Source organism: Choristoneura fumiferana, chromosome 10 (genome assembly GCF_025370935.1).
Source record: "Choristoneura fumiferana chromosome 10, NRCan_CFum_1, whole genome shotgun sequence".
NCBI lineage: Eukaryota > Metazoa > Arthropoda > Insecta > Lepidoptera > Tortricidae > Choristoneura > Choristoneura fumiferana.
In genome coordinates this window covers 12968494-12992533 of record NC_133481.1, presented here as the reverse complement: position 1 = coordinate 12992533, position 24040 = coordinate 12968494, and the positions used below count along the sequence as shown (strand labels likewise).

Sequence of the window (24040 nt, the reverse complement as noted above, 5' to 3'; positions counted from 1 at the left end):
TTTGTTTGGTGATTGGTGTTTTCATTGCTATGACGCTGCTGACGCACATAACACAATAGTGTAGGCTCGTGGAAATATCGATAATCGATAATAGCTGGTGGTTAATTACGATTTAAGTTTATTTCAAAGAAAAAATATTTCAGCAATAAACATATGTAAATAATATATCTTTTAAAATGTTGTATGCCTCAAAACTAGTTTTTTTTTTTTTAATACACGTAAATGTGGATAGAGTAGAGTAGAGTACAAATAAAATTGTTAATACTACCATTTTTAATTTAATAGACAATTGAACAGTCAAAGTCCAATGTCTTGAAAAGGACATAGTAACATAAAAGATAAAATATTTTATTTGTTTAATAAAAACATATATGAGCTTCAAGTTTTCAAGAAAAGAGCGTACTCCCACCTTAAAGGCCGGCAACGCACTTGTGACTCTTCTGGTGTTGCAGGTGTCCATGGGCGACGGTAATCGCTTACCATAAGGCGATCCGCCTGCTCGTTTCCCCCTATACCATAAAAAAACATGAGTAATAGTTAAATAGTTAGTTACATGAAAAAATCGGTCAAGTGCGAGTCGGAATCGTACTTGAAGGGTTCCGTTAACAGTTTAGTAAAAGTGTTTCTTTACCTCCTAAGGCCCAATCTATTTTTAGAACATTTGTAATAGCGACTTAGTGTCCTAATTTTAGGTGCATGTGCTTGCAGCCCAGAACTTTTTTTTGTAATATCAGCGGTCAATATCATCAGCGACATATTTAAGAAAATAAAATTCCGATTCACGCATATTTCGAAGCACCGGACGTATCTTTAGTCCATGTCATAATTTTAGGAACTTGGGTGTGGGTGGAATGCGTACGCTTTCTGGTCCTAAAAATAGGCCTTAGGAGGTTAAAATTCTTCTAATATAACTTTTTTTTTGCTGACTGTACTTTATGCCCCTAGTTACCAAAGTACTCGTCAAGACGAATCAAACGAGTCCAAACTCGATGCGGTCGTGTCTTTTATCACGTAGTTCCTATGGTCACCCGCTAGCTTTATCATCAGATAAGCTCCATGTCATAATAATATTGCATTGTCATCGGATTTATACATGCGTGTAAAATATCAGCTCAATCGGTTGAAGATATCCATTTCAAATTTGAGTTGAAAGATTTCACCCGAGCAAACATAGTTACAGTGGTTACATTACACTGCAAGTAAATATAATGCTTGTAATACGTTTTTGTTAAAAAAAATATTTTTAACACAAGTTTTTCTTGCCGAATGTAGTTTTTGTTGACTGTACTTGCATTGTCATCTAAACTACATATCTGTACTAAATTTCAAGTCGGTGCTAATAACTATTAAGGAATTCCCTCCTGCAGACACGATCCTGGCAGGACCACCAAGATGTCACTACCAGATTATTGTATTGTCACCAAATTTATGCTAAAATAAGAAGATAAGTATGCCAAATTTCAAGTCGATCGGACCACTGGAAGTGGGTCAAATTTAGCTTCCAAGATTCGACCCAAACAAACAGTAAATAAATATTATAAACAAACAGGGCAAAGCTAAGGAAAAGCTTCTAAAAATATCGCTGAAATGTAAGCACTTGTGCAAGTATTTCGAATAAAAAACAATTTGAATTCTCATCCTCTTTGGTTCTGCTGGGCTGCTGGGCTAAGCTCGAAGTTCGTGTCGTGCGGTCCGGTCGGTATAGTTTGTGTCAGAGGGACCGCACGACATGAACTTCGAGTTTCGAGTTTCGTAGTAGCCCAGCTGAAACCAAAACTGAAACAAAAAAATAACTGTCAGTGCGGTTCATTCGCGGGAAATTCGGCGGACTTCGTATGTGGTGTAATTAAGTAATAAGAAGCTCGACTAGTGTGAATAAATTTTAAACTTATTATAAATCTTGCAAATAGTGTTAAATACTTAATATGATTTTTTTATTGTCAAAAACAATAGGTAAACATAGTGATTAGCGACGGTGCGAATTTGGCGAGCGCTTTGTCAAAGTTGGCTTCATTGAGGTTTGTGGTTCATAAATTACTTCATTAATTTTGCACAAAAACGAATAAACCACACAATCAGACAGTCACTATATTATATTATCGAAGCTTTTATAAAACATCTTTAAAATCGCAAACTTTAATATTCAAACGTCATAGGGGCTGTCACCTTAGTCGCCTAGCAACGGCTAACAACACTTAACAAGCAAAAAAGAAAAAAACGCGTTAATTTGTTACTTTATTTCATTTTTAGTATTTGTTGTTATAGCGGCCACAGTAATACATAATGTGTGAAAATTTCAAGTGTCTAACTTTTACGGCTTAAGAGATACCTACTCGTAGAGCCCTGTGACAGTCGGACGGACATACAGACAGCGGAGTCTCAGTAATAGGGTCCCGTTGGCACCCTTTGGTTACGGAACCCTAAAAATTAAGTCCTACGTGTTTTAATTTTGCGGCGTAGGTATTATTGATTATTGCAGTAAGTGCCAACAAAAATAGAATAAAATTAATAGGTTTAAAGCAGGGTTACCTACTCAAAGTGGGGTACGCGAACCCCTATATCGTACCGTCCCTCTCGCTCTCGTATTAAATAGTATAAGTGTCAGAGGGACCACACGACACGAACTTCGAGTTTCGAATTTCGTAGTAGCCCTGCTGGGCCTGAACGGCTACTATAAAATTCGAAAATCGAAGTAAGACGGTACAATAAGAACTTCAATTTTCGAATTTTGTAGTAGCCCCTCTGTTACTTTGACAGGTATCCTTTGTACTGTTAATGTGTTGGCCTAACCGAAATTATATAATTAAATAATTAGCGATAAACGAATTCTACGCCAACGGAGTCTCGGGTAACAGCTACTTAATTATAAATCTCCCTGGAGGAAAGTATTCTTATTAAGTGACCGTTTTATTGTCTGTTAACGCTGCTGAACGAAACTAGTAATGGCACTCATTATCGATATGACTAAGTCCTTTGTTTTCTTATCCCTAGAACAGCTACGGTATGCATTTTAAAAATCCCCGTCCAGAGACAATTTTATTCTAGCTTTACAAGTAAAACTTTGCACTGTTTAGTTATCTATTTTCCATTTCGACTCAACCGTATATTAGGTATGAAATATTATGAAGTTGGAATATATTCTTTAAGATCTAAAATAAAATATGGTTATCCGGATTTCTTAAAATTTCATACGAGTCGTTGGCGGCGGTAATCCATGGCGAAGTCTTGTAACTACTTACTAATACCACGGACTAATAATACCATTCTCTCTAACACACCATAATGTGTAGGTGGCTACTTGTCACTTGTCACTCTGCAGTTGCGACACGAGTCCCTAATCATAATTACTAATGGCAAGTACTAAGCTCGTGTAAACGTAGCATCAGTCAGAAATCCGTTTTGCGTTGATTTATTTTGTTTCTTAAGCCAAGTTTAGACTTGCAGGAAAAATTGTGCAAGTTGCATTACATTGCGAAGCCGTAAAGCCAACGAGTTTGTAGTGGTCATTAGAGCGCCGCAATGTAATCCAACTTGTACGATTTTTCTTGCAAGTCTTAACTCGGCTTCAGACCATGAATGAATCTATATAACCTTATATTGTAGTCTGTTCACGGCAGGCGAAATTTACTATGGGCAACCCTGGGCAACCTTTCTTTCTGTTTCTTTCGCTCGCATGTATGTAATGTAATGTAATGACATTTTTTGACTTTGACCCGTGGCCGCGTAAAAGCAGTGTTGCCATGTTTCTTGATGTGATGTGAAGGTGTGTGGCAGGTGGAAATGACGGAATGCAATGCGGGATAGTGAATGGGTGTCTTTAATTTTAACTGCAGGGCTACTATGAAACTCGAAACTCGAAATTTGTGTCGTGCGGTCCCTCTGACACTTATACTATTTAGTAAGAGAGCGAGAGAGACGTTACGATACGAACTTCGAGTTTTGAGTTTCGTAGTAGGCCTGCTGACTGGAGGACCAAAGAGTATTAGTACCAATATAGAAAAAGAGTGGCAACTCTATGGTCAAATTTGCATGTATGGTAAAAAGCGCTATCTGGTAGCTAGCCGAAGAACTAAATCTGACAACACACACATGTACATGCACACAACAAGCTTAACGTCTATAAAGCCCAGTTTAGACCTGTAAGAAAATTGCGCAAGTTGCATTATATCGCGAGGCCGGAAAGCAAACGAGTTTATGGTGGTCACTTCACGTGGTCACCCAAGCGGACCAATGTAATACAACTTGAAGAAAACAGCAAAAAATCAGATAAACTTAAAAATCATCCGCGAAAGCCACACAGCCAACATACAGCGGAAAGATAGCGGAAAGAAAGAATTTTTCAAGTCCACGTTTGACACTATTGTCAATTTAGTGCTATCATTTTGCCGCCAGAGGCGCTGGCGTGTACGTGAAAAGGTGACGTTTTAAGTGTGCCCCCACTGCTGGAGGACTCAGGAGGACTTGTGGACTGCAGGGCTACTACGAAATTATAAAATCGAAGTTCGTGTCGTTCCGTCTCTCTGACACTTATATACCATTTAATACAAGTGAGAGGGATGGTACGATACGAACTTTTTATTTTCAGAGTAGGTCCTCTGGACTTGCCTTTGCTGCTTTCATGCAAAGACTACATACAGTATATATAGGGAGACTTTCATGCTTTGCTTGACCAGCCACTTCACTCTGAACATTCTACTCTAGGCAATATTCTCTCAGAAATTAGTTCGAACATTTCAATGTAGATGGCGACTTCGTGGTAAGTAATTTTACGTTCTGAAATTGGAAGTCTTAGACATAAACTCAATACTGCCTGCCTGATAATTTATCTAATAATAATAATAATAATAAAATACTTATTGCGCCTTTAGTGGTGCCAAATTCACTTTTACAAGCATTTAAGTAGTATTAATCAAGAAAATTTTAACAACGTAAGGAATAATAATAAAATACAATTATAGACTAATAAATAAAAATATTACTTAAATCATATTATAAACTAAACTGTAGCCAAATTGGGCTTTTAAGCAAAATTTCGGTATTTTTAAAGTTAATCGGTTGGTAACATCGCTGTTGACAGCTATTCGTTCTGTCGTTTTCCTTACGAATATATGAGTGGACAGTTATTTTCGTCTCGTACTGCGTGAACGGATTACAAATTTAAACGAATTTCAATTGTAATTTTCACTTTTGGCTTTAATTTTGGACACCGATAACCTGTGAAAAACACAAACTTAGACTGGAAATTGGACCGATCACTACACACACGATCGCGACACCGAACAACTGCGAATCACGAATCTTGGTTTTGAACATTGAACTGAAAAATTATTGTAAAATTGTACTATTTAAACGGCTTTTTTTCACAGGCTAACTATGGCTGCAGAACGGAAGTGTTGTGTTCAAGCTGTAATAAACAACGTTAGCATCATTTAGTTCTTTCGCTTAAAGATGCTGCTACTAAATTTTCCGCTCAATGTTTTTATCTAATATACTGTACTCCATTTGTATTAATACTTCTTCTGAGACCACCTTATGTTTAATTGTTAGCTGTTAAGTAGTCCAATAAAAGGAAGAAAAATTATACCTACCTTGGTTTAATTGTCCTAAAAATTCGTGATTTGGGTTTACATGCTTATTCGCTCTGTCATTACTTAATACTTATCCAAGTAAGCCTTGTTCATTACATCTAATGGCAAACTCAATAATCATGTAAATCCATAATTAAACAATACATACTAAAGTACCAACAAATCACGACATCGCACAGCTATCTATAGCTATGCATTTATACTTTGAGCTCATAGTTCCAACATAACTGTATAGATGGCGCAATTCAAGTACCCTGAGTGACAACTCTATTTCAGTTATAATAATGTACTCTGTGTGTGCTTGACTGACTGACTTAAAATGAAAGATGGATGATTGCCTACTGTTTATTAGACCTATTCACTTATTATTTGTGAAATAATCTTCGAATATTATGGTAATTGGCACCTAATACGTGAGAAGTGTTTATTGTTTTATTCAAAGGTATATTTAAACATTTATTATTGTATTATCTGACTTGATCCGGTAATTTTAAGTCATGATTGCTGCACTGTTTACAAGTGAAGTGTTAGTTTTTCACACGGCAGTCACGTTAATATGGCTTACTACAATGCCGCGAGCGGAGTAAATGCTTATAGCGCAACTGATTTCTCTGAAGAGGGAGATATTGTGGATGATCTTTCAATTGTTCCCTTAGATAAAGACAGTTACGGTAAGTTCTGTTCGTTTTTCACTAAAAAACATGCGTAAAATTGTAACAATGTTAACACTTTTTTTATATAGTTGTTTAGAGTTATAGGTAGAATAGCATGAACTAAAATAGCCATAAGTGTACAACGCAACAATTTACAATGAATAAAGAAATCTGGAACCATTTGTTAATTGAGACTCCACTGAAAACATTTTGTAACCCACCATTCTCACTACTCACAAGCATTGTATATGTTAGTACCAAGGTGAATATTAGCAATCAGGTGCTATGTCTTTCTACTTTCAATATTCATTTTGTTTAATAAATAGTTCTCTTTGATTTCAGACTGTGAAACATTAACTACTGCAATATATACACCTGGTACTTTAAAATTAACCTATAAACACCATCCAGCATCATTCAATACTTGAACAAGATTTCACTTTTAACCATTCTCTTAGTCCAGACATAAACCTAACAAGAAAATGAAAGTGCTTTACCACTTGGCACCATTTTCCATAACCTAAAGCTTTAAAGCTTGGCTCAAATCCATAAGTCTGCTTGAGCAGTGGGGCACACTATTGAACAAGGGTGTCGCCAGGGGGGAGCAGGGAGGGGCAGCTACTTCTAATTCTCTATATCAACTTGCCCCCCTTGGACCATCGGCTGGCAACTCTCTTGTTATTGAACTGGGTTTGTTTATACTACTCAAAATAATGGATAGAATTTGCAATTCATTAGTTTAAGAAGACTGAATGAAATATTGTGTTTTAAAAATAAATTAATAATAAACAATCGGGTGCTCTGTTTGTAGACAGTTTTTGCTGCAAAGTGAAAAAATGCTGCTATGAACTGAGGGCATAGCAATAATGTAGTTGCAAATGTGTGTTAAATAAAAGAAATGAGGTTGTTTGTTTACAAATTATAAAGCACAAACATTTTATGTGTTAGGGATAGTTTACAGCAATATATACATCCACAAACTTCTGCTATTCCTGAGAATCTGGATCAGGGAAAGATTCTTCTCCAGAAAATTACTATACTCTTAGACACATCAGGAATAGTAACTTAGAAGCTTATGGAAAGCATACTTCCAACTGAAGACACTTTGTTGGATCTTCCACAGTTAAGTCTTTGGCTGCTGAAACCAAATATGCCAAGAAAACAATTAGGAAAAAGATAATAATACATTGATTCTACTATAAACAACATGTTTACTCAACTGGCATTAGATTGAGAAAAACAGTTACATAGATAGGCAATAATGTCCATAAAGTGATTGTACACAATTTTTTAGGCTAGGGCAGCAATTCCCAATTGTTTTAGCTATAGAAACCTAATTGATCGTACTTATACATAACAAAGTGATTGCACCTAAATAAGTTTCAATATATTTAAGTTTCACAAGAAGTATGAAATGGAATGGACTGTTCACATGGAACCTGTGGGTCCTACAGATATTTTAGCAACTGCTGGACCCATGGTTTAAAAAAAGTTATTATTCCAGCAATATGTGAGTTGTGTGGTCGTATTGGCCGGCGTGGACAATTTTATCCACGCAACAACAAGTTTTGTTCCCTGAGATGCCATTCAAGCCGGCAGCAGAGACGACGTCACTGTAATTGGAGATACAAACTCATGGAGGGCACGGAACACATGGCGGGGTTGATCCCCTTGGAGCCATTGCCACAGCTGGAACAGTGGCATGCTACTCTCAATGATATACAGGTAATTAAAAAATTATGATACAGCTATTCCATGTCTTGAACGCCACATTCGGCTACACACGACAAAAAAAATGGCTGAAAATCATGCCATAGGCGCAACGAAATGCCGACGTTGAGCCTATGGCACGATTTTCAGCTGTCGTGTTTTGCCGACTCCGTTCAAAAGGTTAATATTCAAATTAGCTCTGTGAACTTACAAATATAGGCTGATATTAATCTTCATGACAAGATTTTGATCAAAGTTAGTATAGTAGGGTATCACAGACCAGTATCTCCCTTATTATTATTATTACAGCTTTATTTTCCACTTAACAGTACCAGTTCCTCTTATGGGTAAAGCCTCCTCCATTCTTTTCCATCTTTCTCTGACTTTGGCCATTTGCATCCAACTTATTCCTGCTGTGTTTATTATGTCAGCGGCCCATGTCTTTTTCTGTCTTGCCACATTTCTTTCATCCCCCATATGTATCTCATAATACTATTATTTTTACAGGCTGGTCCCATCAAGCAACCAGCAGCCCAAGTCGCAAACAGCTACGAATGGAAAGATGAACTCTTTGGTTGTGATTTCCTGGCTGCGCCAGTGAGCTTGTTCAAGCATGCACCCTTGCACGAAATGTGGGACAACACCTTTGAAGGCATGAAGGTTGAAGTCAAAAATACGGACTGCGATAACTATTCAGAGAAATTGAATGACTACTTTTGGGTGGCTACTGTGCTGAAAGTGAGTAGATTTATTATTATTTTATTTATTTATTAACTTTGGCACATAAAACAAATTGTAAACATGCCATACAGTAATGAGAATGAGTAGATTGTGTAATTGTTAAGCATAAATTAACATGTTAAGTGTTACTAGAGATCATACAATATAAAATCTTTTCATTGATTTCCTTCTTTTGATGCTAAAATAACAGAATGACCAATGGCAAAATGTAACCGCGACAGGCGTGGTCGCCGATGAACAAAGTAATTGTTTTTAGTTCATCAATGAAGTTGTTTGTATTTCCAGGGTACTTAGAAATATCTGAATGTGTATTATATATTAGCATGCCAAGCCAATCTATCTATCTATCCTCGACAAGGCAATCGTACTTCAACCCATTAACGCATTTACTGCCACCTGACTTCTACTGGTGCCACCGACAACGCATGTGTGCGTTCAAAATGTATGAATAATTATGACAGCGGCACTGGGCGAAGTTCCGAAAACGCATATGTGCGTTGGTGGCAGTGAATGCGTTAAGAATAATGCAAGCTAGTCGAAGTTCATATTATGGTTTAGCACCTTCTGAGCATCCATCTGATGGCCACCATCATTTTACCGTAATCCTCACAACAAACCCTACATTCAATATTTACGAAAATCTAACGTTTTAAACTTTCGTGATTTTCAGTCATTGTCAAAATACCACTTAATTACTCGTGTGTGTTGACGAGATAACACACACGATTGATTCGTGGTATTTTTACGAAAATCATTTATTCTTTAGGTAAAAGGCTACATGGGTTTGCTGCGTTACGAAGGATTTGGCAGCGACGACTCCAAAGATTTCTGGGTGAACCTGTGTTGTTCAGAAGTGCATCCGGTAGGTTGGTGTGCTACACGAGGCAAACCGCTTATACCACCGAGAAGTATAGAAGACAAATACACAGATTGGAAGAAGTAAGCTATTTCTATTTTAATCTCAAAGCTCGCTACAAGAACTAAGATTTCTGCTGTCATTTTTAGAATAAATTACGACAGTTTACATCAAAATATATTGGACACCTATCTTTTGTCAATTGAACAAAAAATTATGAAGATATTTATAGTCAATTAAAGCTCCGCGTGAGGTTACGCCGCCGAGCGACACTTAGCACGACGTGACGTCACGGCCTCCACTCCCGACCTTTGAAGCGCTTCATCTTTGTAATTTTTTTATTGACCAAAGAAAAAAAGTGCTCAATATTTTCTGATTATCTAATTGACGGACTAAGTATATAGAATAATATTTTTTATACCCAGGAAAACCTTGATTTTAGGTGTTAAGTTTATTAAATACCTGTTTATACTTTTTCATATTTTTCTAATTTGTTATTATTTCCAGGTTTTTAGTTAAACAGTTAACTGGTGCGCGTACTTTACCAGCTAACTTCTACACCAAACTAAATGATAGTCTCAAATCGAGGTTTAGTATTGGTTCTATAATGGAAGTAGTGGATAAAAATAGAATATCACAAGTTAAGGTAAGGGATTTTAAAATAATATTTGTTGTGTTTGTTATCTACTAGAAAAGCTTTATTATGATTAACTTTACTTTTTAAAATGTCTTCATAATAACACTTTTTTTTCTAAAAAGCATTGCTATAAATAGAACAAACGTTTGTCTGTAAATATACTTATTTCAAATTAAGCCCATCAGTGCCATGCACAATTTTTTGGAAAAACATGAGTTAGGCGCATGAGTTTTATAACTATATGGCATTAATTCATAAGGGGTTTGGGGGCTCCAGAATAGAGGCATGACATCTGCCTGAAGTGAGATTTCTATTGTGGCGTCTCCCACGCTATCGGACGACGTTTCTTCTCATTTATAGCTTAAACAGATAGAGAACGGTCTAGACTCTAGTTCCGAGTTCTGCTTCATGGCTCTATTGCAACAACGACGTAAATGTAATTAAAAAAAAAAAACTTAATGATGCGAAACGCAGATTATAGTACATGAAAATAGAATAGGTATCACAACCCTTCCTTTTCAGGTGTACACACATTTTAACTGGGATATTATTAATAATTTAAAATTGATTGAGCAAGCTCGAAGCTAAATGGTAGACGGAAGGATTATTAATCAAGGGAAGCCGGAAAAGGGTAAAAGTCTTTGAATTGCACTTAATCATACCACTTGTTTCAGGTTGCTAGTGTATGTGAAATAATAGGTAAACGACTCCACGTCAAATATTACGATAGTTCACCAGAAGACAATGGTTTCTGGTGCCATGAGGACTCACCACTGATACACCCTGTGGGTTGGGCCTTCAGAATCGGACATCCCTTGGACGCCCCTCAAAACTACTGCCAAAGGGTGGCTACAGGGCTCTTACTACCAAATGATACTACCCCTGATATGTTCTATAAGTACCCGACTAATGAACCACCGTTGTTCTTAGAAGGCATGAAGCTTGAAGCCATAGATCCTTTGAATTTGTCTGCCGTTTGCGCCGCTACGGTTATGCAGATTTTGAATGAAGGGTGAGGATTGCAAATATTTAATTATTTATTCTATTAGATTTAACTCAGCAGTCACTAAGCCAGTGACACGTATATGTGTCACTGACGTAATACATTCCGGTGCCAGTGACATAACGTCTGTGATTTTTTAATTCTTACTCATATGCCAGTGACACGCATGTCGTGTCAAAATAATTCGTATCCCCTAAAGGCTGGCATAGCGTAAGGGTTTAGCGGAACTCTTTATCCCTCAGCACGCACAAATACGTGTCATTGGCATAGGAGTAAGAACTAAAAAGTCACAGACGTTGTGTCACTGGGGCCGAATGTGTTAAAAAGTCATGATTGCATAGGCTACATCCGAAGCAAGGTAGAAAGAATGTGTCAAATTCGCAAATACTTAAAACTAATCTAAACTAGCCTAAACCAAATTGGCAAAACATGGCTAATGTGACAAGGTATACGATTGAATTGGCGTCTTGCGTGTCTTAAAAGGCGAATAAGGGATCTGATGTGATAGTGGACAGCTGCACTCTATTGCATTGCAGTGAGAAAAGTCATGGTTTCCATGGTTACCACACTATTTTTAATCCCTGACGCAAAACGAGGGTTGTTATAAGTTTAACTGCTATGTGTTTCCGTCTGTGGCACCGTAGGTCTTAAACGGGTGGACCATTTGAATGCGGTTTTTTTATTTGAAATCAGGTTTTCTAGCGATGGTTCTTAGACATGTTTCATCAAAATCGGTTTACCCGATTTTGAGATATTAAACTTTTCTCAAGAAAGTCGTCATGACGCTACTTACTGAACCTCAACTGACAACCACAACCAATCTGTTAACAGTTTAGCTACTTGAAAGAGTGACATGAATGGTTACTCGTGTCATAGATATGGTCTAATAATAAAGAGTGCGGGCCATATTTTATTTATTTCATTTTAGCCTTCAAAGTCTGATAGACTACCCAGTCTCTGATGACCGTATTCATAATGTACCTAATGCGACTTCGGGAGTACGGGGCCTGGTAAAGAGCGTACCGATCTGTCTGATAAGTACTGCACTAGTTGGGCTAGCCCATCGTTCATAAAGTGTACTTCCACTACTTTCATTGTAGCATGGTGCGGGTGACAGCTGTCAATATCACAAGACTAGAGAGTCGAAGTATCGAAACTTGAGTCGATAAAACTAATAATTTAAAATCTTAATCATAATTAATGTCATAATTAAACCGATTATTACGCTAATTTTGATGAGAATATTAGTGAAATTCTAGGTTGAAATATTATTTGCCACTTTAGAAAGGCTTAACGGAGTTTGCAAGAATATTCGTTACTTACCAATTAATAAGTACCAATATAACTCAAGATCCATTAGGTCCCATCACTAAACGAGTCTCTGGTGTTATGTTACATGCATTTTACGTTTCTTCACTTAATTGTGCTTTGAATTTAATTAGTTGATTATAAAAATCTGATAGCTTAAATTTATTTCATATAACATTGTTTTTTATGTTGAAATATTTAACGCCAGTCATATTAAGGCTACAATTGAAATATATACTACCATATATTTAGACCGCAGCAACTTTTTTTTGAGTAAAACGAAACGGTGCATTAGTGTCACCCGCACCATGCTAGAATGAAAGTACTGTAGGCTGAGTGCAGTTCTATTTGGTTTTGTCTTAATATTATTATAAGCTGCGTACTTAATTATGAACGAAAATAATGTATTTTACTTGTGGACTTTTCTAGATACATGATGATCCGTATAGACTGTTATCCCGCTGACGCGTCGGGCGGGGATTGGTTCTGTTATCACCAGAGGTCGCCCTGTATATTCCCCGTCGGGTTCGCGCTAGCGAACAGTATAACACTAGTGCCGCCGGCTGGGTAAGAAAAATACTCATAAACGCATTAATGCTAACGTAAAACATTACTTTTGCTCTTTTAAGACCGATCTTTGCGGTTGAATTCATTATAGAATTAATTATTTTCCCATTAGTTGTATTCGTTGTTGTAGTGGCCACTGTAATACATAATCTGTGAAAATATCAAGTGCCTAGCTATTACGGCTCAAGAAATAGAGCCCTGTGACAGACGGACAGACAGACAGCGGAGTCTCAGTAATAGGGATCCGTTGGCACCCTTTGGGTACGGAACCCTTGTGTTTCCGTCCAACCACAAATAACCCAATTAAATGAACAAAAACATAAGTACAAGTACAAAGATACGAGTACACGCCTCAGTGTGTGCCTTCGTTAGATGTTTCTAGTTTCTTTTGCTTTATTTTATTTTAAACTAGTTTTTTATTATATATTAACTTTACTTACTTACTTTAAGAATACTCGTACTTCCTACTTACCTACTCACCCCTGTTGGCCCCTTACCATCCGTAAATTATATCACACCAATATTGACTACTTTTGCTCCTCCTATTTTGACTATTTAAAATATTAGTTATTTTTTGTCGTCACACCTATGGCTATGAAAATCTCAATTGTTTACTTCTTGTGCCACAAACTGCATGACCCTTCCTTCCCCTGAATGTTTGACGTATGTTATGGACTATAACATACGTCATACATTTATGGATGACTCCTAGTAAAATATATTTACAAATTTTTGCCTTAGTTACACCCCCCAGGAGTTCAGTTGGGATCAATACCTGTCGGAATGCGGGGCTCGTGCGGCAGGCCGCGCCCTGTTCGCGGCGCGCGGGCACCTCGTGTCGCACGGCTTCGTGTGCGGCATGCGGCTCGAATGCGCGGACTTGATGGACCCGCGACTTGTTTGCGTCGCCACTGTCGCCCGCGTCGTCGCTGATATGCTCAAGGTATACCGCCTTGACCTTAGTTACACCCCGCCTATACTACGTTTTTTTTTTTTTTAGCATTTGAAAGAACTTAAGCGATCTTGACATTCCTTTTTATTGAAAAACACTTGAAAAATAAGTCACAGCAAATATGTAACAATTAGCAAGGACATTTGATCATTTACATTCTTTTGGTATCATAAATAATAGTTACTGTTTTTTTAAACGTTTTTAAATAAAAATACTCTTCAAGTCTTCTTTTTCAAATGCTAATATCCCCGTGGAGTTCTGTTAGGATCAGTACCTGTTGGGATGTGGGCACCTCCTGTCGCATTCCTTTGAGAGTTCCCATAAATTACATTGTGGTCTTTATTGATGTTACATTATAAATATCAGTGACAAATTTCATGACTATATCCAGCGGATGAGATTATGAGAATTTATCCCGATCCCGTGAGAATATCGAGGTAAAAAGTAGCTTATATGTTATTCCAGATGTTCAGCTATCTTCATTCCAAATCCGTTCAGCCGGATTCATACACAAATTTTCGCGTTTATAATATTAGTAGGAAGGAAGTAGGATCTTTTCTGACTTTTGGAAGAATATCAGTTGTGAACCTTTGTTCTACAGGTCCACTTCGACGGGTGGGGTTCGGAGTACGACCAGTGGCTATGGGCGCACAGCACCGACATGTATCCCGTGGGCTGGTGCCGGGCCGTCGCCCACCGGCTGGAGGGGCCCATGCAGCCGCCGCCGCGGGTCGCGCGCCGCCCGCCCGCCAAACACGCAAGGCGGCGGAAGAAACACCAACGTGAGTCAGCTTTTTATGGGCTCTTTTTGTTTTAATTTTATTTTTATTTATGGCCTATACTGCAAAGATCTAATTCGGGCTTCGTATATTGCCGTCCCGCTGACGCTAACATTATTTAATACGAGAATGAGAGGGACGGTACGGTGCGAACTTCGGTTTTTAGGGTTCCGTAGCCAAAATGGCAAAAACGGAACCCTTATAGGTTCGCCATGTCTGTCTGTCCGTCCGCGGCTTTGCTCAGGGACTATCAATGCTAGAAAGCTGTATTTTTGCACAGATATATAGGTTATCTATGCCGACAAAATAAAAAAAATAAAAAATAAATTTGAGGGTACCTCCCATAGACGTAAAGTGGGGGTGATTTTTTTTCTCATCCAACCCTATAGTATGGGGTATCGTTGGATAGGTCTTTTAAAACTTTTTTTAGGGGTTTGCTAAGACGATTTTTCGATTCAGTGATTTGTTTGCGAAATATTCAACTTTAAAGTGCAAATTTTCATTAAAATCGAGCGTCACTTTGCCTCCTCTAAAATCGAAACCGGTGGGTGAAAAAATTACAAAAAAATCAGGATGGTAGTAAGTATATCAAACTTTCAAGGAAAACTATAATGGCTAAGTTGGCTTGAGAATTATTTGTAGTTTATGAATAAGTAGCAGCGTAAGGTATAAAATATACCTAAACTTGGAAGATTTCGTATAAAATACGAAATCCTTAGAAAAATATTACTTAATTATTTCGTAATGGCTACTACTGACGGTAAGGTCGCCGTTTGCTTGCCTTGAAAAATATCTATATACCTACCTGTGTTTTCTATACTGCTTCAATAAAGAGTCATTATATTGTATTGTACTTGTGACTTTTGAGAGTTGGCCAGTTTTTATCTTTATGTTTATAACTTGTTTAAAAAGGTAAAGACCAATAAAGATCATAACTATAAAAATAGTAGTAAAGTATTATTTTCATATTTAAAATTTTCATTATCAGGCACTACTGTATGTCTACCATTCTACATACTTCACTCTGTTCGTGTCTTTTATCTCTTCAGGATTATTGACCGTTCAACCGATTTACACACAATTTGGTGTGGAGATAATTGTAGACCCGGGGAAGTTTAGGTTAGGAGTCGCGGGCAACAACTAGTTTGTAATAAAAGTTGTAAGTTATTTTTACGTTTCCAACAGCTATGCTCTTAGAAGCACGATTTGTGCCATGGCAATGAACAGTAATAGGCACCATATGAGCGATTGTATTTTTTGATTCAATGAGGGCTATCGCGAATGAATTCGCCACTAGAGGCGCTAGTGTAGCGTGAGGTCTCCAAAATGTCTAATCTCATAGTTTTTGGGTGAGCTACGCGAGTTTATTTATAATTAGAATAATTTTGTGAATATTTTGCAATATCTGAAATTAATTATGGCAAATATGCGTTCCAGGACAATGAATGTCTGAGTTTTGAGACAGTTTTGTCTTTCGAAAACCTTTGTCCTCCCTTTTTCCGACCAAAACGGGGACTATGCAACACTGTGGCATGGTCGATATTTTTATGGTACGGTTTTAAGGTGTATTAAATATGATTTTAATCTAAACTTTGTTGTCACGTCCGTAATAACAGACTTTGAAAGCCATATTTAAAAACCTCACGCAACAGTGCGCCATCTAGTGAGACAAAAAACGATAGCCCTCATTGCACGAATTTATTTTGAACATGATCCATCATCCGAACAAAAACAAGTAATAAAAACGCCATTATCCATTTCAGTGCCAAAAGCCCAAGTCCAGCCACCGAACATAACCGAAGACAGCTCCCAGAACTCCGACATGGCTGATACCAAGAGTCTCTCGCCCCCGACCAGCGTCTCTGAAATATCAGCTGATGTGGAATCGAGACCGGATGAGAACAGCGACGTGACCAAGATGGAGGTTGATGCGGTCAACACTGAGCCACTGCAGGAGCGGCTAAGTGACGAGGGGCATCAGGAGTCGATGGTAAATGATAAGAATTCATAAAAGAGAGAGAGAGAGATTTATTTACACTTATTGGATACACAGGGTAAACTACAGGGAAAATATTGAAAGAAAATCAAATAGTATATGGTGTGTGTTAAGTTCCTAATGCGCACTGGGCCCGCGTGGGAACTAAAACCTAGACATTTATTATTTTTAATTTAAGATTGTCGTAGAAAAATAAACGGGTCACTCATAGATGGATGTAGTCGAGTTTTGCTTGTTATGTTTTGTAAAACAACCGCCTATGGACGTCTTTATGGGTGATCTCTAGCTACAGCTTATCAACGAATAACAGCAAGCAAAGCACTTGTTTTTTTGCCCAATGCTTATCGCCACGAGTCTAAATTTTTCGTAAGCTTACTTCCGATTCGTTTGAAACTAGCTTAAACTAATACGTAAATTACTTGTTACAGAGCACACCAACAGACGCGTCGCAAGACTCGAGCGTTCATACTGCTCCGGTCTCACCCGACACATCAAACCAGACCGACAAAGTCATTCCACGCCTCGTCAACACCACGGTCCCTCTCGACGCTCTCAACTCCGTGGAACCCGAACTTTGGACCCCCGCAGACGTAGCTCGCTTCCTAACAGTCAACGACTGCCAACCATACTGTGACAACTTTACCAACATCACAGGCTCCATGATGCTGCAGTTATCTAAAGACGAAATCATAGAACTACTAGAGATGAAAGTCGGCCCATCTTTAAAAATATTCGACCTCATACAACAGCTCAAATGCAAAATAAAACAACCACAATGCAGATTACTGAACTTCAAGTGAGCTGTGTCTTCATTGAGTAAAAAACAGTGGCCTTTAAATGCACTTCTGAGATGCACTTCAAATAATGGTGTCTTTTACAAGCGTGCGGTGTTAGTTTATAGGGCTGATGTACGTTTATGCCGCTGAAACAGTGTAGATTCATTGTAATCAAATAAGCTGTCGCAAGTTTTATTGCATTATTTACTTTACACTTGTAAACTTTATTATTTATTTACAGCATCGTATTTATAACGTGTCTTAATTTTTAGCATGCGTCTTGCTTCAAGCAGGGATAAAAGTCTTAATAACATCAGCGGTTGGAACTTCTGCAGAAACAAAAACGGGAACGTTTCATTTTAATATTAAGGGGGCTTTAAAATGATTCACTAAATTTTAAAGTTTAGCCGGGAAAGAAAAAGGAATTAATTTTCTATCTGTAAAGTGATAATTTACAAATGATTCGGAATTTTAGGATTGTGCCAAATCATTTTATTTACTTCCGTACAACAGCCGTTTTTTAAGAGGAGGGTTTATTACGACTTACGTTTCATATCATAATAATCAATTAACAATAGGTACGGCCAAGGACTTTAATTTATGAGCCACCATGGAACCTTTTCAAAGAACAAGTCATTACGATTTTCATTAAGATTGGTTTTTGGAATCTTTTTAACCCCGACGCAAAAAGAGGGGTGTTATTGTATTTTTTATTTCAACTCCAAATTTTATCGAATTATATCTAGTGTCGCTACTTAAGTGACTAAATAAGAAACAAACAAGCTGAGATGTGTGGTGCATAGGAGAAATTCGTGTCTGTACTACTGTCCAGTGGTGGTGTAGCGGTATAGCACGCGGCACGGAATGCCGAGGACCTGGGTTAGATTCCCAGCGCTGGTCTTATTTTTCTGTGCATCTATATTTCAGTTTGTATTTTCGATACGATTTTCATTGTTTTAATGCGATGTCACTATGACGTTTACTGTGAAATGGTTCCGTGTTGGGTCAGGGATTAAAGTCCACATCTTTAGATTTAAAACACCCTATTTTGACGCAGTGATCCAATACTGGCTGGACTGTATATCACCCTATTAATAAAATAACGCTGTCAAATCTTACAATACCTCTAAAGAATTCGCTCTATTTCTGTCACAACTTACCCGGAACTTTCTCTTTTTGAATTCTGGAATACTGAGACGAATAATTTGCCTTTGGGACTCAGTCGTATTGGCTCTAATAAACATAATGTGGATATTTAAATAAAATTCATCATGCTATTGCGATAATTATTGATTTAGTTTAACCGTAATCCAAATTTAGGATTGATTGAGGCATAATGAAACCTACTTCTTTTTAAAACCTATTATAGTTACATATTTAAATGTGTGCGTACTAGAGTAATTTGAAAAACTGCTATTTACAAACTTTTAGAAAACGATTCACCTTGTTTATTTCCTTTGCATTGCATGCATTTCACATTTGTTTTTTGAGATTCACGCATATTAGGACGAGATCAGTTAATGAAATAAATTATGAAGTTTTATCTAAATTTGTGATAAATTAAATTCTGCTTACAAGCAATAATAGTTACGGTGCTTAGTGTTATTCTTAGCTTTGCTATTTTAAGGGTAATCGCTTACCTCTATATAGTAGCAGACTTATTGATTAGGCGGTAACTGTTTTGTTTTATACTATCTCATTTCGTGTACTATAGTAATATTTTTGTATGTAGATCGGTCTGCCATATTATAATATGTAGAGCAATAAGATTGACATACCACGTCGTCACGGTAAAATTGTAACTACAGTGTGAGTGTTTTAAAACCCATGTTCATTTGAAACGCATGCCGAATAATAAAATTATTATTATATGAAGGCAAAATATTTTTTTTGCTATGTAGCTATTGCTACATTTATGTTTTAGTGGTACTGTTAAATCAAAAGTTAAAAATTGTGATTTAACAGACAGACAGACATGTGTAAATGTAGGAACTCTAAATAAAAACATCAGTATTCAAAGAAGAAATAATTTTATGGAATAGACTGTATTTATGATCACTTTTTTCTGCATTTTATACTGTAAATGGCTTTAAACTCATTCTTCGCGTCTTGATTGTGACATCAGTAATTATGGCTATTTGGCAAATGTGGAGTGTACAAGTAATTATTATTTATGATTAATAGCACATCCAGGGTGTATCACGGCTTAAAAAGGCGGGACCCTCTAATCAGGTGTGATGTATTAATTAAATAAAAATTTAAAAGTTAAACAATATTCTTCTCCTGTTGAAAATTTGTAAAGCAGATCAATTTAACAGATTGTGTCTAGTCCGAGACCGTATTTATAATTTAATGTTACTTCGCCACCCAAGCTTATTTTAGAGTGATTTCGAATGGAATTGAATGGTTTTTAAACATAAATAAAGGCATTTTAAAAAGTATATATTTTATTTGTAAATTGGACGGTTCTATTCATCACATAATAAATTTGTAAAGTTAATACTCATACAGTCGCCGTCAGATATTTCGTTTCGGAGCGGCCAACGGCCAAAGTGATCAAAAATATCTGAACATGAACTCAAATACCTTAATAATAGAGTGCATGTGCCGATATTTTTGACCACCTTGGCCGCTCCGAAATATCTGATGGTGACTACTAGACGTTAATAGCGTATAGATACTTGTAGTGCCACGTGAGTTGGAAGTGAATGATTATACACACAGCTACCACATGTTGTGTAATAACAGCAGGATTTTGACATTAACTTATTCATTTTATTCATTCTCCTTCTGTGAAATCAGTTCTTGTTTAGCTGTGTGTGTTATCTATACGCTTGAACTCTCGTGGCACTATCTATACATTCGGTTGAACTTTGCTGATAGCTGCTTGCTTGCTTGTCAACTATTTGTCTGATAGGTAAGTATTTTTAACTACCAATGAATATCCTTATTGGTTGACAGGTCCTGAAGCATTTGGTTTGTTATAAATCTGTAATACAAAAGATGATTACAATTTCAGTTTAGAAATTCAATAACAATTTGCTTACGACAAATAACTGCACCTCTTATTTAATTACTGACGGGCATGTAGGAAAGCCGTCGTCGGTGATACTGCAATACCGCGTAAGCAGCATTTTCCATAACGTATAATTTTCAATGTTAGAACAGTACATTAGTACTGGGGGCCTACCATGATCTTTTTATAAACGATCCAAACGCAGAGCAGTTCAATTTAGGCACCTAAACTGAATCGTCGAAATTGGTACCACGACGTTTATTTCTCAGAGCTGAGTCTCAATGGTTTACAAGTGAATGAAAGACCGATTTTGTCTCTGGTCCGAAACTGAAACGCTAAGTCGCGAAAGGGATGCCGCTATATGCAAACCAAATATTGTATACTAAAACTTCTTTATTTTGGAAAACCATAACTGTCATTCCGTGTTCTTAGCAACCGTTGTGTTGATTACAAATAAAATGTTTACGCTGTCACTAATCCACGATTCTCATTTCTCACTGAAAAATTAGAGATTATGAGGAAATAAGAAGCACAATGTCGTGAGTAGGTACCAATGAAAAGTTATAAAACTTGAATAAAAGTTTAAAAGTTCTTGAAATTTAAAAATATTCCAAGTAAAACACTTAAAATTCCAAAAATATTGACAGAATGACTAACTTATACTGAATCGCTAAATTTGACACTGAAGCGATTCAATTCCCACCCAAGTTAAGCGTCATGGTACGACAACCGCTTGAAGTGAGTGAATGAAAATGTCTGTATGGCTGTCGCTGAACCGTGCTTGAACTGAATCGCAAAAGTAACGTCGTGGTACGAAATAGCGATGCAGTTCAGTTTAGAGCCTAAACTGAATCGTATTAAGAGAGCGTGGTAGGCCCCCTGTTAGTACCGTGAAAATTCTACCTTAAGGAAAAAGCTAGTTACGCGGTATTCACCGACGCGATACCTTTTAGCCTACCCAACGAAGACGAAAAACTGCCTCAGGGGGAAAAACTGTTTTGAGTACGTTTCAGGTTTCAGACGTTTTAAATTATCGTATAGGATAATATTTAGGAGATTATCGTATGGGGTTATCTTGAGACGAATCTTTGAACGATTATCGTAAAGTCTTCGGGTCTATATCGACTGGTCGAAAATTGTTGTCATAATGCAATGTTTGACACAACTCTTTTTTTTCTCTGAAACCATTTATTTTTTCAGAATTGTTATAAAGAAACCTAAGCTATAGAGTTCTACAGGATAACCATTTAAAAATTATAAAAAATGTAAGGTTTCAGCGAAAAAAAAAAAAGACAAACATTATTATAGCAGAAAGGATCCCCTTATAGTCACGTCTGACAAGCACAAATATCTCGCACATCAAACGGCGCATAAAATATCTGATAAGATTTATTTCTAGGGCCGGTAGGACGTGTCAGATATTTATTGCACGCTCCACTCGCGCTGTTGCAGATATTAATGCAGGTGACTATACGGTTTTCATCACGCCTTGACGATTTTTAACTTGAACTTACCTCATAGTGTGTGTGGGTACTGAAGCAGCGTAAAGCACGCAACACAGAAGATTGCCAGATCTCTGGGCGTGGCACTTGTGATATTCCGAGCACCAATAAGTCTCGCACATACCGCTGGCCAATTCATTCGTCTGATCTGTAATGTTAATCTAAGCATAAATAATTAAATACCACCGTCATGGTTTTCAGATTTAAAGTAGTTTTTGGCATCTGATAACAACTATTCAAGATTATTTTGCAATAAAAATAAATGTGATTAGATTTCGAATACCACAACTTAAAATCTTAGAGCGGGTTTATTGCCTACATTCAATTTTTCAAAAAAGTAAATTTCTGGAAAACTGTGTGCGTGCGTGCGTGTGTGTGACTAATACCAAGGTAATCCATACTTATATTATAAATGTGAAAGTGTGTGTTTGTATAAGTTGTTGTAAGGTAGTAATTATATCAAACTTATAAGGAAAACTATAACGGTTAAGTTTTTCTTATAAATTATACCTAAACTTGGAATATTCGTACAAAAATACGACATCCTTAGAAAATATTACTTAATTTTTACGTAATGTCTACGGAACCTTATTTCGGGCGTGTTCGACACGCTCTTGGCCGGTTTTGGCATAGAGATAGTTTATGGGTCAGGGCCAGAGTGACATAGGCTACCTTTTGTCCCAGAAAAATGCTCTGTTCCCGAGGGAACAGCGCGCGATAACCTTCGTTAAGGTTATAGCCTATAGGTATATTTTTGCAACTTTGCCCGTATCTTTGCACTTGACTGTACAGTCCTCGTTCATGTCGGAAAAATCTGTGACGTATGTGGTAAGCTAAGACTTACCTTTATTGTCATCATCTCTTTTTATCTCAGGGGCCAAGTCTCTTGCTGTGGTAACATAGAACGTTCTCAATATGTCAATTTTGTGGGCTCCAGACATACCTCGACTTTTCTGGTTTGGAACGTGAAGATGCCGTGAAAACACGCATTTTTGTTTACTTACGTTTATTAAAAGAATTCTGAAAAATATATCGGCATTAACTTCGCGTTGGGTCTCACTTTTTTTTTTTTTTTATTCGACTGGATGGCAACGAGCAAGTGGGTCTCCCTGATGGTAAGAGATCACCACCGCCCATAAACATGTGCACGCCAGGGGTATTGCAGATGCGTTGCCAACCTAGAGGCCTAAGATGGAATACCTCAGGTGCCAGTAATTTCACCGGCTGTCTTACTCTCCACGCCGAAACACAACAGTGCACAGTGCAAGCACTGCTGCTTCACGGCAGGATTAGCGAGAAAGACTTTCAAGAAAAAATAAATAAATAGACGAGTTCAAATTTTAAATCGTCGGATACCTACGCCGGTCATACGACAAAAACCTATGGCGCCAACTGGTTTGATTTGGCATTTCAAGCAGAGCCCTGTGTAACTAACCCCCCCCCAACAATAAATACTTTTTCCCTCTCAAGCTAACCCTAAAGCTAACTGCTAATTAAATCAAAAGCTCCTAAGCTCAAAGCTATAACCTACCTATGTGCAGCCTACCTATATAGCTAGAGCTTATGAATCCTACTGAGATGTCCGAAACCTACTATATGATAGCGTGATGATGTGAATTGGCCATGTGATCGTCTAGTGGTTGTCTAGTGCCTAAATAAAATGATTGACCCTTCGTTGTGTCCGTCCTAGGTAACCCATACGGTACTTTTAGTGAAGAAGTAAAGATTGGTTGGTCTGAATTTAAGCTACAACTAATTATCTACCTACCTATAACGCAGCTAAGAACACATTACTAGAAAATAGCTAATTTGACTAGGAATATAGAATGCTGTAGTATGTTATGGAATGCTGTTAGGGGAACAGGGGCAAGTTGTATCCATGATTACTTGAGAGGAACAAGTATAGCTATAAGGTATGACATTCTGAAATAAAGCGCATTAATAAATGCTTATGGT

At 37.3% G+C, this 24040-nt stretch overlaps 2 protein-coding genes across 3 annotated transcripts; one reads left to right on the top strand and one right to left on the bottom strand.

Annotated features, from left to right (window-relative positions):
* The first annotated feature begins 5893 nt into the window (after window positions 1–5893).
* Sfmbt (Scm-related gene containing four mbt domains) lies at window positions 5894–19998 on the top strand. 2 transcript variants are annotated; one of them, XM_074093574.1, is made up of 11 exons: window positions 5894–6030; window positions 7746–7966; window positions 8459–8689; window positions 9459–9631; window positions 10056–10194; window positions 10860–11197; window positions 12926–13063; window positions 13805–14006; window positions 14617–14797; window positions 16558–16784; window positions 17219–19998. In XM_074093574.1, the coding sequence occupies exons 2-11, from the start codon at window positions 7877–7879 to the stop codon at window positions 17588–17590; spliced, it is 2091 nt and encodes a 696-aa protein (XP_073949675.1). In that variant the 5' UTR covers window positions 5894–6030; window positions 7746–7876; the 3' UTR covers window positions 17591–19998. The 2 variants fall into 2 exon arrangements, with proteins under 2 accessions (XP_073949675.1, XP_073949674.1); XM_074093573.1 differs by having other exon boundaries at window positions 5894–6259.
* A 13-nt stretch (window positions 19999–20011) lies between these two features.
* On the bottom strand, window positions 20012–23132 carry LOC141432130 (protein fuzzy homolog). Its single transcript, XM_074093577.1, has 3 exons — window positions 22929–23132; window positions 22097–22232; window positions 20012–20555 (listed from the first exon to the last, which is right to left on the bottom strand). Exons 1-3 carry the CDS (start codon window positions 23023–23025, stop codon window positions 20498–20500), a joined length of 291 nt encoding a protein of 96 aa, XP_073949678.1. The 5' UTR covers window positions 23026–23132; the 3' UTR covers window positions 20012–20497.
* Between the last annotated feature and the right edge of the window lie 908 nt (window positions 23133–24040).

Excerpts from the sequence above, each read along its gene's own strand:
- LOC141432130 (XM_074093577.1), bottom strand. The coding sequence starts at position 23,025 with ATGTCTGGAGCCCACAAAATTGACATATTGAGAACGTTCTATGTTACC. Across the intron at positions 22,233-22,928 it reads AAGAGATGATGACAATAAAG|ATCAGACGAATGAATTGGCC; the intron begins GTAAGTCTTAGC and ends TTAACATTACAG. Across the intron at positions 20,556-22,096 it reads GTACCCACACACACTATGAG|ATTTATAACAAACCAAATGC; the intron begins GTAAGTTCAAGT and ends TTTGTATTACAG.
- Sfmbt (XM_074093573.1), top strand. The coding sequence starts at position 6,145 with ATGGCTTACTACAATGCCGCGAGCGGAGTAAATGCTTATAGCGCAACT. Across the intron at positions 6,260-7,745 it reads CTTAGATAAAGACAGTTACG|CAATATGTGAGTTGTGTGGT; the intron begins GTAAGTTCTGTT and ends TTATTATTCCAG. Across the intron at positions 11,198-12,925 it reads ATGCAGATTTTGAATGAAGG|ATACATGATGATCCGTATAG; the intron begins GTGAGGATTGCA and ends GGACTTTTCTAG.